A 17,611-nucleotide genomic window follows, 5' to 3' on the forward strand; every position below is an offset into this window, starting at 1 on the left:
TTAAGTTAGTTGCGTAGCCTAAAACGGCACCCAACCAAATTAACATCGTGTTATTTGCTTAAAACGTCGCGATTTGGCTATTTGTATTCATTAATCTGAACTGCTAACATATATAGGTTTCTAAAATTGGTAATAGAATTCGCATCGTTTTGTGGCGTTCAAAAAGGTATGTTCAACAAATGTAATCGATTAAAATCTGGTGCATGCCCAAAACTTTGGATTTTACTTCCAAAGATCTACTTTTCAGAAATAAAAGGACACTTATGTTACATTGCACCAAATTTTGGTTCAGACAAGATCGTCACACTTTATTTCACCGACGGTGGGGCTGTGCCAAAGATGTTATGAATAATTTGCGATGCGTCATTTAGGTCGTGGTGCTGATTTAGTATGGATACCCAAAGGTCGGTGTGAATATCCAATTGACGGGTTATCGAAAAGTGCAAATGCCAGGGAAATTATTATTTCCTTTAGTAGTGGATAAGAATGAATCATCCATATAACTAAAATAATCTATGTTATATTTAATATTTTATCACCAGTGCTAATCCAGCAAAGCCTATAATTCACGTCATTCCCCCCAGCCCCCACCCAAAACAGGGCGATGGGTTTTTTATATAACCTCAAAAGGGAGGTAACACAAATTTCAAAATGGCGTCGAAAATTATTTTGCGGGAAATATTTTCATAAAGTTATTGTTTGTTGTTTTGACCCTTCTCCTGGACTATACAGCACAACCCCATTTTTAAGTTTACATGTGATCGACTGCGACGCCGAAGGTCGTGAAAGTAGAAAAAGGATTCACCCCTGGAGCTTCCACATCAACAAACACAAAAGTAGGCTGGATTCAAATAGTATCAGGATATTTAAAACATTCCAAGTTTATCTCAGGAGCTAACTCCTATCTGTCGGCGACCGCTGTGGTGGAGAGTTAGGCACAACCTGCCAAAAACAAACACGCCCGAAGCGAAATATAATGATACATATATCATAAAAACACTTATCTTTGCGATTAAATCCAATGCAATTTAATCTTTGATGAAAACACTTGTCATGAAATCATACATTGTAACACACTAAACAAGTTAGGGCTGGGACGATTCCAAATTTACTACCCGGAACCCGCTGTAGGTCTCAAGAGATAGGTACAAAATGTCTGATTGGGAAACGTTTGACTGTACTCCTTTCAAAATAAATTTAGATGGAACATGTGTAAACTGATCTGGTCATGCATTCACTGAAATTGACTAAAGTTCTATCTTTATGCAAACGTATAAAGTCAGAAGGAATGCGAACATTTGTCACTTATCATGCTTATAGTGAAACAATAGAGTTCTAGATAACTGTTGCCATTAAACAATATAATCATGTGACATAGCAGGCATATAGTATACTGCCCAGCATTTTATAACTAAAATGTTGACTTTAAAACGGTCAGTATCAAGTGGTTTATCTGAAGGGCTTTTGTGAATCAGACACATGTTTTGCTTGTCAGTGTTTCTGAGTAATTGGATGAGTAGATCTAACTTTACTTGATGTTTTTGTAGAGTACAAACAATTCCACAATGGATACTGATGTGGCAACTGAAGTTCCGGACTCCCTCAAGCGACTGATCCGGCTGATAGTGCGGGGATTTTATACAGTTGAAACAGCCATTGTTATAGACATGCTGGTGAGGAATCCCTGCATTAAGGAGGATGATATGTTGGAGTTGCTCAAGTTTGAGAGGAAACAACTTCGAGCAATTGTCAACTCCTTGAAAGTAGACAAAATACTGAAAGTGAGGATGAGGGTTGAAACTGATAGAGAAGGAAAAACCACAAGACACAATTATTATTTCATCAACTACAATGTGTTTGTGAATGTGGTCAAATATAAACTAGACCACATGAGAAGAAAGATTGAACTTGAGGAACGCGATAACACAAGTCGTGCCTCGTTTAAATGTCCGAACTGTTTAAAGTCATTTACTGACTTGGAGGTTGGGCAGCTTGTAGACCCAATGACAGGCTCCTTACAGTGCACCTACTGCCACACAGAGGTGGAGGAGGATGAGAGCTCCATGCCGAAGAAGGATGCTCGCACCACCATGGCCAAATTTAATGAACAGATTCAGGTTATTTATGACTTACTACGGGATTGTGAGGATATCAAACTTGCACCTGAAATCTTAGAACCTGAACCCATTGACATCACAAAGTTATTACCAAGGTAAGTTATGTGTCAATAATCCCTTTTTGCATGTGTTGTTTTACTGTCATCATGGTCATATTCATAATGATAATCATGATATCGAGGTTGAAATCGGGTGGTCGGGTAGCCCAGTGGTTAAAGCGTTCGCTCGTCACGCCGAAGACTCGGGTTCGATTCCCGACATGGGTACAATGTGTGAAGCCCATTTCTGGTGTCCCCCGCCGTGATATTGCTGGAATATTGATCAAAGCGGCGTAAAACCATACTCACTCACTCACGAGGTTGAAATCAATATTTCATGACTTTAATGCAGAGGTAGAGAGAGGCAGAGGTTTCATGGTAGGTATATGAACATGAGGAACCATAATTACTGATGCAGTGGGATTACCATGGTTACGAAATATAAATTTATTCAGGTTCCTGTGAGTAGTTTTGTGTTAAAATCACCTTTGCATCAGCATCATCTCAGCCATATAAATGATATAGTGACTGCAGATTGTGATTATTGGTTATCATGATGTATTGTGTTTAGCATGTTTAGTTTTGAACAATCTCATTAAAATCAGATCTTAGTTCTCTCTACCAATAAACAAAGATCTGAGGACATCCCATTAGAGGTCACGTCAGAATGACCTTTCATCCAACCAATCAGAGCGTCGCTTACCAGATCATGAAAGTTTGCAATCTCAAAAACTTTAACTTCGGGTATTCCGAACGATAGTTGTGGGCTTAACGACTGAACACATACAATCTAGACCATCTATTAGTCATTCCAGAATTTTCTTTTGTATAGGTTTCAATCTCATTAAAATCAGATCTCAGTTCAAGCTATTGCTAAACAAAGATCTGAGGACATCCCATTACGGGTCACGTCAGAACGACCTTTCATCCGACCAATCAAAGCGTTGCTTACCTGGGCCCACTTGCACAAAGTGATCTTAGCGCTAAGATGATCGTAACTCCCATACTTTAACATAGGCTTACAATAGTCGTAGCGCTAAGATTCCTTTGTGCAAGTGGGCCCAGATCATGAAAGTGACAGTCGGAATGTTTATTCTAATCATGCAAACTAAAAAATGTTAACGACAGTTGCAGCCCGTACGACTGATACTGTCAAAATTATCGTCTATCTTTCACTTCCGTGGGATAAACATTTGAACGGAGGAGGCGTTGCACAGTTTGTGGGAAAAACTGCCATACAATCTCAACCATGTATTAGACATTCCGTAATGTTCGTTTGTCCAATTTTTCAAAATTTTAATCGAGAACTGTGTCAACATATTTTTAAGCGTAGTCTGAAATGGAAGTCGCCAGGTTGAAACGAGTGCCGTAAAGCTCGAGAAAGCTGCTTTCTTATTGGCTGATGTCGACTTCTTGTTAGTCATTTCAGTGGTCAGTCAAAGTTCACGAAAGGTCGTTCTGACGTGACCCGTAATGGGATGTCCTCAGATCTTTGTTTAGTGGCAGCGAGATCTTATATCTGATTTTAATGAGATTGCCTTCCGATTGGCAAATGTCGACTTCTTGTCCGTCATTCCATTGGTCGGTCAAAGTTCGTGCAAGGTTGGTCTGGCATGACCCGTAATGGGGTGTTCTTAGATCTTTGTTTAGCGGTAGCGAGAACTAAGACGTAAGATCTGATTTTAATGAGATTGAGATTTGAAGGATATAAAATGGTTTGGGAAAACATCCAACATATATGGATTACTGTGATGCTCATGGTAATTTACATGATCTGCAGGGCACCAAGTGACAAGAACAGGCCAAACATTGATGCTGAAAAGATGGTCTGGAGTGGGGAACTGTCTCGGAACAACCGCTTCGGCTACACAGACAACAGCATCACCATCAGCATGGATGAGGATGAAAAGAAGACGACAGTGCAGAAGAAGGAAGTGCCAGAATGGATGGCCAAGAGCACGGTGGAGGGTGCCACAGTCACTGACTCACAGGTAACATCATCACCAGATACTGTCTCATTGAACGCTCCACGTAGTAGTTTAACCTTTATACATTCCTTACCCGTTATCATGTTTATGTCTTAATCAGTGTTGAGTAGGGTAAGAAAAAAAATCCTTTGAAGACAGTGAAGAGCAATTGTATTTATACAGCAAGTGTTTTGCAGTCTAGTTTCAGATTCCTGAAATATAAACAGTTTGCTTGGATTAATACTTTGGTCTTTGAGTCTCCTAGGCTCAACTTGGCTCTTAGGATAGTTTTTCGAACCATTTAGTGTTAATCATATGGTGTTTTATTAGCTGACCTTACTAGACTGATCTGAATTTTACTGGACAGGGGCTTCAGACTTCTGGCTCAAGTCTGAGCCTGGTTTGTCCTGTCTGTAGTAAACTATCTCTGAGTCTTGCCTTGATATGTCAGCACCCAACGCTTGGTTGTGGTTTCACCAAGGGGTTATGTCTGTGACAAGTATTACGTCAGGCTTTCCTTTCACTTTAACTGCTTTGATGTCACTGAAACTCTGCTCACAAGGGGGTGTTAAACACTACATCATTGTGTAGACTGAAGTTCATGATGTCAAGCAGTGGATTTTTCTGGTTCACACTCAAATATTTACAGATCGCTGTCATATAACTGGAATATTGCGAATTGCAGCATTAAACAACAAACAAATGAAAAAATATCAATAATGATCATGATTATCTCACATGGTACAACCACTCCCTTATTCTCCTTTGATATGGATGTACACAGATTTATTGTGGAAACGCCCTCCTGTCTGATGGAGGAGAGATTCCAGGTTACAATAGGTCCCTTGTGGCCCTCCTGTCTGATGGAGGAGAGATTCCAGGTTACAATAGGTCCCTTGTGGCCCTCCTGTCTGATGGATGAGAGATTCCAGTTTACAATAGGTCCCTTGTGGCCCTCCTGTCTGATGGAGGACAGATTCCAGTTACACTAGGTCCCTTGTGGCCCTCCTGTCTGATGGAGGAGAGATTCCAGGTTACACTAGGTCCCTTGTGGCCCTCCTGTCTGATGGAGGAGAGATTCCAGGTTACACTAGGTCCCTTGTGGCCCTCCTGTCTGATGGAGGAGAGATTCCAGGTTACAATAGGTCCCTTGTGGCCCTCCTGTCTGATGGAGGAGAGATTCCAGGTTACACTAGGTCCCTTGTGGCCCTCCTGTCTGATGGAGGAGAGATTCCAGGTTACACTAGGTCCCTTGTGGCCCTCCTGTCTGATGGAGGAGAGATTCCAGGTTACAATAGGTCCCTTGTGGCCCTCCTGTCTGATGGATGAGAGATTCCAGTTTACAATAGGTCCCTTGTGGCCCTCCTGTCTGATGGAGGACAGATTCCAGTTACACTAGGTCCCTTGTGGCCCTCCTGTCTGATGGAGGAGAGATTCCAGGTTACACTAGGTCCCTTGTGGCCCTCCTGTCTGATGGAGGAGAGATTCCAGGTTACACTAGGTCCCTTGTGGCCCTCCTGTCTGATGGAGGAGAGATTCCAGGTTACAATAGGTCCCTTGTGGCCCTCCTGTCTGATGGAGGAGAGATTCCAGGTTACACTAGGTCCCTTGTGGCCCTCCTGTCTGATGGAGGAGAGATTCCAGGTTACAATAGGTCCCTTGTGGCCCTCCTGTACGATGGAGGAGAGATTTCAGGTTACAATAGGTTCTTTGTCGCCCTCCTGTCTGATGGAGGAGAGATTCCAGGTTACAATACGTCCCTTGTGGCCCTCCTGTACGATGGAGGAGAGATTTCAGGTTACAATAAGTCCCTTGTGGCCCTCCTGTACGATGGAGAAGAGATTCCAGGTTACAATAGGTCCTTTGTCGCCCTCCTGTCTGATGGAGGAGAGATTCCAGGTTACAACAGGTCCCTCGTGGCCCTCCTGTACGATGGAGGAGAGATTCCAGGTTACAATAGGTCCCTAGTGGCCCTCCTGTATGATGGAGGAGAGATTCCAGGTTACAATAGGTCCCCTGTGGCCCTCCTGTCTGATGGAGGAGAGATTCCAGGTTACACTAGGTCCCTTGTGGCCCTCCTGTCTGATGGATGAGAGATTCCAGGTTACAATAGGTCCCTTGTGGCCCTCCTGTCTGATGGAGGAGAGATTCCAGGTTACAATAGGTCCCCTGTGGCCCTCCTGTCTGATGGAGGAGAGATTCCAGGTTACACTAGGTCCCTTGTGGCCCTCCTGTCTGATGGAGGAGAGATTCCAGGTTACAATAGGTCCCTTGTGGCCCTCCTGTCTGATGGAGGAGAGATTCCAGGTTACTATAGGTCCCCTGTGGCCCTCCTGTCTGATGGAGGAGAGATTCCAGGTTACACTAGGTCCCTTGTGGCCCTCCTGTCTGATGGAGGAGAGATTCCAGGTTACACTAGGTCCCTTGTGGCCCTCCTGTCTGATGGAAGAGAGTATCCAGGTTACAATAGGTCCTTTGTGACATGGTCAGACTCAGAGACTTGGTTGATTGCATGTCATCGTGACCCATGAAGATCCGGGTTAGAATATGTCTTCAGCAACCCATGCTTGTACTTGTAGTAGCATGTCATCATATCGCAATTGCGTGGAACTGCGTGCTGTCAATCACTAGCATGTCATCGTCCCCCAATGATGTTGATTGTTGCTCACAATATCAATCACTAGTTTGCCTGGTCCAGAGCACATTAGTTAAAGGCTGTCAGGAAATAGCTGTAATCTTACTGAGTGCAGCACAACATACACCAGAAATAATGCCAACATCTTCCCTCCATGTTTTTAGATGGAGAGCAGTTACGAGGCCGGTCCATCTCAGGACTTGTCCCAGCTGAATGCCAATGATGAGGTGATGAACGCCCTGCTGGTTCACGAGCAGTCCAAGCCGGGAGCTGGGCTCCGGATCCCCACAGACAGGGTGGAAGACAACTCCAGCAGCTCATCGGAAGACGAAGCCCCCAAACCTGGCCCCTCACATGGAGGTATGTGTATTGTTATGTTTGTGTCACTGACTCACTGTATCAGAGAAACTTGCCAACATCTCTCACGTTGGAGTAATGTTGTATGTGTGTTGTGTGTCACTGTATCAGAGAAACTTGCCAACATCTCTCACGTTGGAGTAATGTTGTATGTGTGTTGTGTCACTGTATCAGAGAAACTTGCCACAATCTCTCACGTTGGAGTAATGTTGTATGTGTGTTGTGTGTCACTGTATCAGAGAAACTTGCCAACATCTCTCACGTTGGAGTAATGCTGTATGTGTGTTGTGTCACTGTATCAGAGAAACTTGCCAACATCTCTCACGTTGGAGTAATGTTGTATGTGTGTTGTGTGTCACTTTATCAGAGAAACTTGCCAACATCTCTCACGTTGGAGTAATGTTGTATGTGTGTTGTGTCACTGTATCAGAGAAACTTGCCAACATCTCTCACGTTGGAGTAATGTTGTATGTGTGTTGTGTCACTGTATCAGAGAAACTTGCCAACATCTCTCACGTTGGAGTAATGTTGTATGTGTGTTGTGTGTCACTGTATCAGAGAAACTTGCCACAATCTCTCACGTTGGAGTAATGTTGTATGTGTGTTGTGTGTCACTGTATCAGAGAAACTTGCCAACATCTCTCACGTTGGAGTAATGTTGTATATGTGTGTTGTGTGTCACTGTATCGGAGAAACTTGCCAACATCTCTCACGTTGGAGTAATGTTGTATGTGTGTTGTGTGTCACTGTATCAGAGAAACTTGCCACAATCTCTCACGTTGGAGTAATGTTGTATGTGTGTTGTGTGTCACTGTATCAGAGAAACTTGCCACAATCTCTCACGTTGGAGTAATGTTGTATGTGTGTTGTGTGTCACTGTATCAGAGAAACTTGCCACAATCTCTCACGTTGGAGTAATGTTGTATGTGTGTTGTGTGTCACTGTATCGGAGAAACTTGCCAACATCTCTCACGTTGGAGTAATGCTGTATGTGTGTTGTGTGTCACTGTATCAGAGAAACTTGCCAACATCTCTCACGTTGGAGTAATGTTGTATATGTGTGTTGTGTGTCACTGTATCGGAGAAACTTGCCAACATCTCTCACGTTGGAGTAATGCTGTATGTGTGTTGTGTGTCACTGTATCAGAGAAACTTGCCACAATCTCTCACGTTGGAGTAATGTTGTATGTGTGTTGTGTCACTGTATCAGAGAAACTTGCCAACATCTCTCACGTTGGAGTAATGTTGTATGTGTGTTGTGTCACTGTATCAGAGAAACTTGCCACAATCTCTCACGTTGGAGTAATGTTGTATGTGTGTTGTGTGTCACTGTATCAGAGAAACTTGCCAACATCTCTCATGTATCAGTTTATTCATATATAACTGTAAGGCCACAGGCCCATAGTACAGAATACGTGACAATGTGGAAGCGGTTAGGAATGTTACAAGGATTCATTTCTTAATAACATGGCATGATATATAAAGAGAGAGAGATTTTGTATAGCCGTTTTGCTCACATGTGAAATTAAAGAGATAAACTTGTATTTATTTGGATGTACATAGTATTTCTGTTCAATATATTTTTTCCTTAAATTGTCATATTTACAACATACAAGTAGAAAATGAAATTCATCTTCGACAACATTTAAAGAACATTGTTTACATAATCTTAAACATTTGGGTATTTTGTTGTGCCTGCCAACTTCAACCATTAACCTGTGTGAGCTGCATCTAAATTGTGTTGATGATATTCTGCATTTTCTTATATTTACATCAGTTAAATATTTTTCTGCGCATATTTGCATTTTAAAATATCTATAATATTCACATTTGCTAGAAACATCTACAGTAGATCTCCATGTTTGAAAGTACATGTCAAAAAGCGTCTGCCTTATTTTCGATATGAACATGGCATGATTCTCTAAGAAACATTGGTTTTCCCAGATGTAACCATACCCACATTTATACAGTAGACATTTAACATTGTATGCCCAATTTTGATCTCCATTCTTTTCATACAATAGCATCATATTATAACATTTTTTTGGCAATCTACTTACTGGCATTTTTAGTAATTTTAACCAGTATCTTATGATTTTTAAGTTGTGATATATATACAAGGGCATGCGACCACATTCACCATAAACCATTACGTTAGACTTACTATGTTTAACACCAAGAAATCTTTTGCATACGTATAAATGTACGGATTCAATTTCTTTAGCCTCTGCAAAACCCCATATTTCTGAACCATAGGAAAGAATAGGAGCTATTTTTGTGTCAAAGATTTTGAAAAAAGATTTATAAGCACACTCGCTAAAATGTTCAAACGTTTGTAAAATGCCCAATAGCATCTTTTTAGCTTGGATTGCTGCATTACATATATGTCGGTTCCATGATAATTTACTTGAAAATATTACACCAAGATATTTATATGAGGTTTCAGTTTGGAGTAATTGTCCCCGAAAGTACCACTTTTCGTTTTTTGACAGCGTATTTCCTTTGCTAAATACAACAATTTTTGTCTTATCTAGATTAGCATTAAGTTTCCACGTATCACAGTACAATTCTAGCTGATTTATCAAAGTTTGTAAACCTTTCACAGTACTCGAGAACATGATTATATCATCTGCAAATAGTAACATAAATATTTTTATAAGTTCAGGATGTAATTGTATACCATCATCATAATTTCTTTTGATTTGGGCTGCAAGCTCATTAATAAAAAAACAGAACAAAAAAGGGCTTAATACACATCCTTGGCGTACACCAGTATGACATATAAAAGAATCTGAATACATGCCGTTTTGTTTAACACATGATTTAACTTCCTTATAAATACCACATAACAATTTACCCATTTTATTACTGACACCATGTGAATTAAATAGATACCATAACTTATCTCTACAGACTGAATCGAATGCTTTCGAAAAATCTACAAATATAGCATACAATTTTCCACGTTTACGTTGAATATACCTATCTATAAGAGCCTGGAGAATAAACATATTATCAGTGGTTGAGTAACCTTGTCGAAAACCTGCTTGCTCTTCCTCAATCTTATCAAGTGCTTCCGACCACAATACCAAGCGTTTATTAATAATGCTAAGAAATATCTTACTGAATATACTGGTAAGTGTAATCCCCCTATAGTTTTCAACATCAGTCACTGAGCCTTTTTTGTGAATTGGAACGATGGTTCCAAGTGTCCAACCTTTTGGAAAGTAAGAGGTATCCATTATTGTATTGAATAATATTTCCAAATACGACAGGGTATTATCAAGAGAGTATTTAAAGAATTCTGTTATAAGTTTATCAAATCCCGGGCTTTTCAAGTTTTTCAGATTTTGAATAACAGATTTAATTTCTTCTTTTGAGATTGGGGAATCTAATATTTCCGTTGCAAAATTGGTTTCATCATTATCAAAAGAGTTCAACTGGAAGTTATTTGTGGAATCATCACCGCTGAAAAGATTTTTGAAGTAATTAAACCACTCATGCATTTCGATGTTACTTTTAGTTTCTTTCTTTTTGCTGATGTTTTTCAAGGTCGTCCAAAACTGTTTTGATGAGCTGATACTTTCTTCTAGTTTTTCTCTGCTTCTATCCATGAAATTTTGTTTCTTTTTTCTGCAAGTAGCTTTATACTTATTTTTCGAATCAGTGTACTTAGCAAGTGAGTCTTTATCCTTTAATTTTCTGAAATGGTTTAAAAGTGTGCATCTTTCCTTTTTTAACAACTCACATTCCCAGTCAAACCACTGTTTACTTTCTCTGTTAGGGGTTACTTCCCTTTTCATTACATTCCCTGCATATGTAATAGCTTCTGTAAATAACGATACACTTTCATCAATATTTGTAAAAACAGAATCAATAGCTTCTCTTAGGAGGCATGCAAAGGTATCTGATAACAGTCGTTCTTGGAAAATATCTGCTTTGCTGTTATCCCACTTAAACATTGAATGACTATGGTAGGCGTTTTCAAATGATGTTTTTCCACCTGAATGAAGCGCTCGTAATGACATTGTGATAGGCAGGTGCTGTGATTCGTGGCGTGACTCAATATCAAAATTTTGGCACAAGTCAAATATATCTATGGTGCTTATAATGTAATCGATAACACTTGCTCCAGCATTGCCAACAAATGTAAAATCACCTTTCTCGGAATCACTTCCACAGCGGCCATTCATAATGTGTACATTTAAAACAGCACATAAATTGATAAAACATTTTCCAAAGTTATTAAGAACAGTATCGTTTGAATATCTTCACAGATTAAACCTGTCTAAGAGAAAGTCCCAGTATGAAGTGTCCTGGCCATGGAGATATTCAAGTATATCATCCTCTACATAATCTGGCTCTTTGCCAGTTCTTGCATTAAAGTCACCCCCTAAAATGCACGAAACGTCACCAACATCACCTAGGATGTCAAGCAGTTCATCCTGAAATAGCAATATACCGTTTTTAGATCCAACATTACTGTCGTACCATGTAGATCCTTCTGGGTGAATATACACACAGCAGTATAACACGTGTTTTTCAAGTCCAAACAGTGACCTGTCTAGTAATAGATATACACCATTTGCTGTGATCCATGAGTTTTTAACATACGCTAAAAGATGCTTTTTTACGAAGACACAAATTCCACCTGAAGGTCTTCCAAAATTTGCTATCTTGTCTGCTGTCTTAATAAAGTCGGTGTATTCGCAGAACGTATCATCAAAATTTAGTTTCTGGGTCCATGTCTCTGTCAAACCAATTATGTCAAATGTTTTTAAAAATGATAGACACTCACAGTCTGATAACTTTGAGAGCAACCCTGAGATATTCCAAAACACTAGTTTCACAGCATTACTGATACTACAAGTAGGTTCAGACGAATGTTGTATGTGTGTTGTGTGTCACTGTATCAGAGAAACTTGCCAACATCTCTCACGTTGGAGTAATGCTGTATGTGTGTTGTGTGTCACTGTATCAGAGAAACTTGCCAACATCTCTCACGTTGGAGTAATGTTGTATGTGTGTTGTGTGTCACTGTATCAGAGAAACTTGCCACAATCTCTCACGTTGGAGTAATGTTGTATGTGTGTTGTGTGTCACTGTATCAGAGAAACTTGCCACAATCTCTCACGTTGGAGTAATGTTGTATGTGTGTTGTGTCACTGTATCAGAGAAACTTGCCAACATCTCTCACGTTGGAGTAATGTTGTATGTGTGTTGTGTGTCACTGTATCAGAGAAACTTGCCACAATCTCTCACGTTGGAGTAATGTTGTATGTGTGTTGTGTCACTGTATCAGAGAAACTTGCCAACATCTCTCACGTTGGAGTAATGTTGTATGTGTGTTGTGTGTCACTGTATCAGAGAAACTTGCCACAATCTCTCACGTTGGAGTAATGTTGTATGTGTGTGTTGTGTGTCACTGTATCAGAGAAACTTGCCAACATCTCTCACGTTGGAGTAATGTTGTATGTGTGTTGTGTGTCACTGTATCAGAGAAACTTGCCAACATCTCTCACGTTGGAGTAATGTTGTATGTGTGTTGTGTCACTGTATCAGAGAAACTTGCCACAATCTCTCACGTTGGAGTAATGTTGTATGTGTGTTGTGTCACTGTATCAGAGAAACTTGCCAACATCTCTCACGTTGGAGTAATGTTGTATGTGTGTTGTGTGTCACTTTATCAGAGAAACTTGCCAACATCTCTCACGTTGGAGTAATGTTGTATGTGTGTTGTGTGTCACTGTATCAGAGAAACTTGCCAACATCTCTCACGTTGGAGTAATGTTATATGTGTGTTGTGTGTCACTGTATCGGAGAAACTTGCCAACATCTCTCATGTTGGAGTAATGTTGTATGTGTGTTGTGTGTCACTGTATCAGAGAAACTTGCCAACATCTCTCACGTTGGAGTAATGTTGTATGTGTGTTGTGTGTCACTGTATCAGAGAAACTTGCCACAATCTCTCACGTTGGAGTAATGTTGTATGTGTGTGTTGTGTGTCACTGTATCAGAGAAACTTGCCAACATCTCTCACGTTGGAGTAATGTTGTATGTGTGTTGTGTGTCACTGTATCAGAGAAACTTGCCAACATCTCTCACGTTGGAGTAATGTTGTATGTGTGTTGTGTGTCACTGTATCAGAGAAACTTGCCACAATCTCTCACGTTGGAGTAATGTTGTATGTGAGTTGTGTGTCACTGTATCAGAGAAACTTGCCAACATCTCTCACGTTGGAGTAATGTTGTATGTGTGTTGTGTGTCACTGTATCAGAGAAACTTGCCAACATCTCTCACGTTGGAGTAATGTTGTATGTGTGTTGTGTGTCACTGTATCAGAGAAACTTGCCAACATCTCTCACGTTGGAGTAATGTTGTATGTGTGTTGTGTCACTGTATCAGAGAAACTTGCCAACATCTCTCACGTTGGAGTAATGTTGTATGTGTGTTGTGTGTCACTGTATCAGAGAAACTTGCCACAATCTCTCACGTTGGAGTAATGTTGTATGTGTGTTGTGTCACTGTATCAGAGAAACTTGCCAACATCTCTCACGTTGGAGTAATGCTGTATGTGTGTTGTGTGTCACTGTATCAGAGAAACTTGCCACAATCTCTCACGTTGGAGTAATGTTGTATGTGTGTGTTGTGTGTCACTGTATCAGAGAAACTTGCCAACATCTCTCACGTTGGAGTAATGTTGTATGTGTGTTGTGTGTCACTGTATCAGAGAAACTTGCCAACATCTCTCACGTTGGAGTAATGTTGTATGTGTGTTGTGTCACTGTATCAGAGAAACTTGCCACAATCTCTCACGTTGGAGTAATGTTGTATGTGTGTTGTGTCACTGTATCAGAGAAACTTGCCAACATCTCTCACGTTGGAGTAATGTTGTATGTGTGTTGTGTGTCACTTTATCAGAGAAACTTGCCAACATCTCTCACGTTGGAGTAATGTTGTATGTGTGTTGTGTGTCACTGTATCAGAGAAACTTGCCAACATCTCTCACGTTGGAGTAATGTTATATGTGTGTTGTGTGTCACTGTATCGGAGAAACTTGCCAACATCTCTCATGTTGGAGTAATGTTGTATGTGTGTTGTGTGTCACTGTATCAGAGAAACTTGCCAACATCTCTCACGTTGGAGTAATGTTGTATGTGTGTTGTGTGTCACTGTATCAGAGAAACTTGCCACAATCTCTCACGTTGGAGTAATGTTGTATGTGTGTGTTGTGTGTCACTGTATCAGAGAAACTTGCCAACATCTCTCACGTTGGAGTAATGTTGTATGTGTGTTGTGTGTCACTGTATCAGAGAAACTTGCCAACATCTCTCACGTTGGAGTAATGTTGTATGTGTGTTGTGTGTCACTGTATCAGAGAAACTTGCCAACATCTCTCACGTTGGAGTAATGTTGTATGTGTGTTGTGTGTCACTGTATCAGAGAAACTTGCCACAATCTCTCACGTTGGAGTAATGTTGTATGTGAGTTGTGTGTCACTGTATCAGAGAAACTTGCCAACATCTCTCACGTTGGAGTAATGTTGTATGTGTGTTGTGTGTCACTGTATCAGAGAAACTTGCCAACATCTCTCACGTTGGAGTAATGTTGTATGTGTGTTGTGTGTCACTGTATCAGAGAAACTTGCCAACATCTCTCACGTTGGAGTAATGTTGTATGTGTGTTGTGTGTCACTGTATCAGAGAAACTTGCCAACATCTCTCACGTTGGAGTAATGTTGTATGTGTGTTGTGTGTCACTGTATCAGAGAAACATGCCAACATCTCTCACGTTGGAGTAATGTTGTATGTGTGTTGTGTGTCACTGTATCAGAGAAACTTGCCAACATCTCTCACGTTGGAGTAATGCTGTATGTGTGTTGTGTCACTGTATCAGAGAAACTTGCCAACATCTCTCACGTTGGAGTAATGTTGTATGTGTGTTGTGTGTCACTGTATCAGAGAAACTTGCCAACATCTCTCACGTTGGAGTAATGTTGTATGTGTGTTGTGTCACTGTATCAGAGAAACTTGCCACAATCTCTCACGTTGGAGTAATGTTGTATGTGTGTTGTGTGTCACTGTATCGGAGAAACTTGCCAACATCTCTCACGTTGGAGTAATGTTGTATGTGTGTTGTGTCACTGTATCAGAGAAACTTGCCACAATCTCTCACGTTGGAGTAATGTTGTATGTGTGTTGTGTGTCACTGTATCAGAGAAACTTGCCAACATCTCTCACGTTGGAGTAATGTTGTATGTGTGTTGTGTGTCACTGTATCAGAGAAACTTGCCAACATCTCTCACGTTGGAGTAATGTTGTATGTGTGTTGTGTGTCACTGTATCAGAGAAACTTGCCAACATCTCTCATGTTGGAGTAATGTTGTATGTGTGTTGTGTGTCACTGTATCGGAGAAACTTGCCAACATCTCTCACGTTGGAGTAATGCTGTATGTGTGTTGTGTGTCACTGTACCAGAGAAACTTACCAACATTTACTCATGTTGGAGTAATGTTGAAACTTACGGACATTTACCTCACAGAGTAATTTTGTAAATTGTTTTCGTTGAGATTTGAAACAAAAATACGCTTTTGCAATAACCCTGCAACATTTCATGAATTGATGGTTCCTGGTTTTCTCTGTTTATTGGACAGCTCTAGGAAAGAATAACTATGGTTATTACGAAGGGATCACTAATTTTAGTTCGTTATGACCATAGTTCATTATAAGCTTATGGACAGCAAATATACAGCAAAAGGCCGGGGCCAAAAATTAAGTTCACTAATAAACATAGTTTATTGTATGTCTATGAAGCACATCAAATAATGTAGGACCTATCAGGCAATATGTTGAATGGTATTTGTTTGAATAAGATTAATTATAATAGTGAAATATTTTTCAACATGCAATATCTTTTGACATGAGGGAGTAACAAACAAATTGTTTCACAGAAATATTGCATTATATACTTGACTCTTCTAACTGCAGTACCACACTGAAAGCAAATGTCAGTCCTTTCTCAGGATTCCATTTGGCGTGACTTGAGAACTAATTGTTCTATATTTTACTCTATGAGTGTTGCATGGGTACATAATCTATAAGTATGATATCTAAGTGTAAATTGTAATGCAAGTTAATGAAGACGTTTTTTTGTTTTGTTTCCCAGTTGTTGAAGAAATGGACAGTGATGATGAAGAAGAGAGTGTTCCCATGGTAACAATTGGCATCCGCAAGGTGCCCTACCAGGAAGTGACCCCTGACATGGTGGAACAGATGACCCCAGCGGAGAAGGACGAGTATATACGTATTGGCCAGGAGTTGTATTCAGATATGTACGAATGATGAATAAAGTGAATGTTTTTGTAAAGAATATTGTGTTGATGTTCCAGTATGTGAGAGGCTATGAGGTAGGCAGGGCGCTGGTGTGTCCACTCATCACAGACAAAACAGGGTGTTCTTCCCACCTGGTTGTATACCTTGGTGTCATATCATATCATGGGGTTGATGCTGTTTTGATCAGTTTTAGCACAAAACCAGTGCTTCAACTTGTGCTAAAAGATCACAGTAGAGCCACAGTGATCCATGTGTAAATATTGCTGATGCAGAGGTCAACAAAAAAGACTCATCCTGGGGGCATTCCAGTAGTCTCATGGTTGAGGTATTGGAAATACAACTCGGGTCAATTCATAGATTTAAGTGCGTGAGTTTGGTTTTAGGCCACTTTTTGCAATATTCCATCAATGTCACGACGGGAAACACCAGAAATGGGCTTCACACATTGTACCCATGTAGGGAATCGAAGCCGGGCCTTTGGCATGACGAGCAAACGCTTCAACCACTAGGCTGCCCCATCTACATTGAAGAATAACTCTACAAGATGATTGGCTTGATATGAGGGAGTTCCTGGTTATCACATGGTCAACCAGGCAAAATTGAGTGAAATACAGGTTAAGCAGAACCATACAATGAGATACAGAATAATTCATTTTATTGAGCCATGGATTGTTGAACCTTATTGTCAAGTATCTGTTGGATTGTAGTCGTATATAACATGACTTGGTGCTGTGGATATTTTCATGACAGTAACATTTCAACTGTCATATATTTCAAATATCTGCACCAACAGCGAATGCAGTCTATGTACTAACAACTTCAGGATTCCTGGGGATGGAAAAAAAATCTACTGATAGAACAACACAGAAGATAACCATGGTAACACCTAGCACCCCAACTACTGCTTAGTATCATTAATATACTGAATGATACACTGCTTTTGTTCTACAGTCAAACCTCATTATCTTGAACCCCGTTCTCTCGAATGTACCGATATCTCGAACCTTGTCTCCGGTCCAGACAACCTTTCTATACCATGTTCATGCCTCATTATCTCGAACCCCGTTATCTCAAATGTACAGATATCTCGAACCTTGTCCCCGGTCCAGACCACCTTTCTATACCATGTTCATGCCTCATTATCTCAAATGTCCGGATATCTCCA

General features: G+C 40.4%; 1 protein-coding gene across 1 annotated transcript; it reads left to right on the forward strand.

Annotated features, from left to right (window-relative positions):
* The first annotated feature begins 644 nt into the window (after positions 1-644).
* Positions 645-16,458, forward strand: LOC139475030 (general transcription factor IIE subunit 1-like). Its single transcript, XM_071258244.1, has 5 exons — positions 645-836; positions 1,548-2,212; positions 3,936-4,146; positions 6,922-7,117; positions 16,280-16,458. The coding sequence occupies exons 2-5, from the start codon at positions 1,566-1,568 to the stop codon at positions 16,453-16,455; spliced, it is 1,230 nt and encodes a 409-aa protein (XP_071114345.1). The 5' UTR covers positions 645-836; positions 1,548-1,565; the 3' UTR covers positions 16,456-16,458.
* The last annotated feature ends 1,153 nt before the right edge of the window (positions 16,459-17,611 follow it).

The sequence above is a fragment of the Haliotis cracherodii genome, unplaced genomic scaffold (assembly GCF_022045235.1).
Source record: "Haliotis cracherodii isolate W230 unplaced genomic scaffold, xgHalCrac1.p SCAF_3, whole genome shotgun sequence".
Classification (NCBI taxonomy): Eukaryota; Metazoa; Mollusca; class Gastropoda; order Lepetellida; family Haliotidae; genus Haliotis; species Haliotis cracherodii.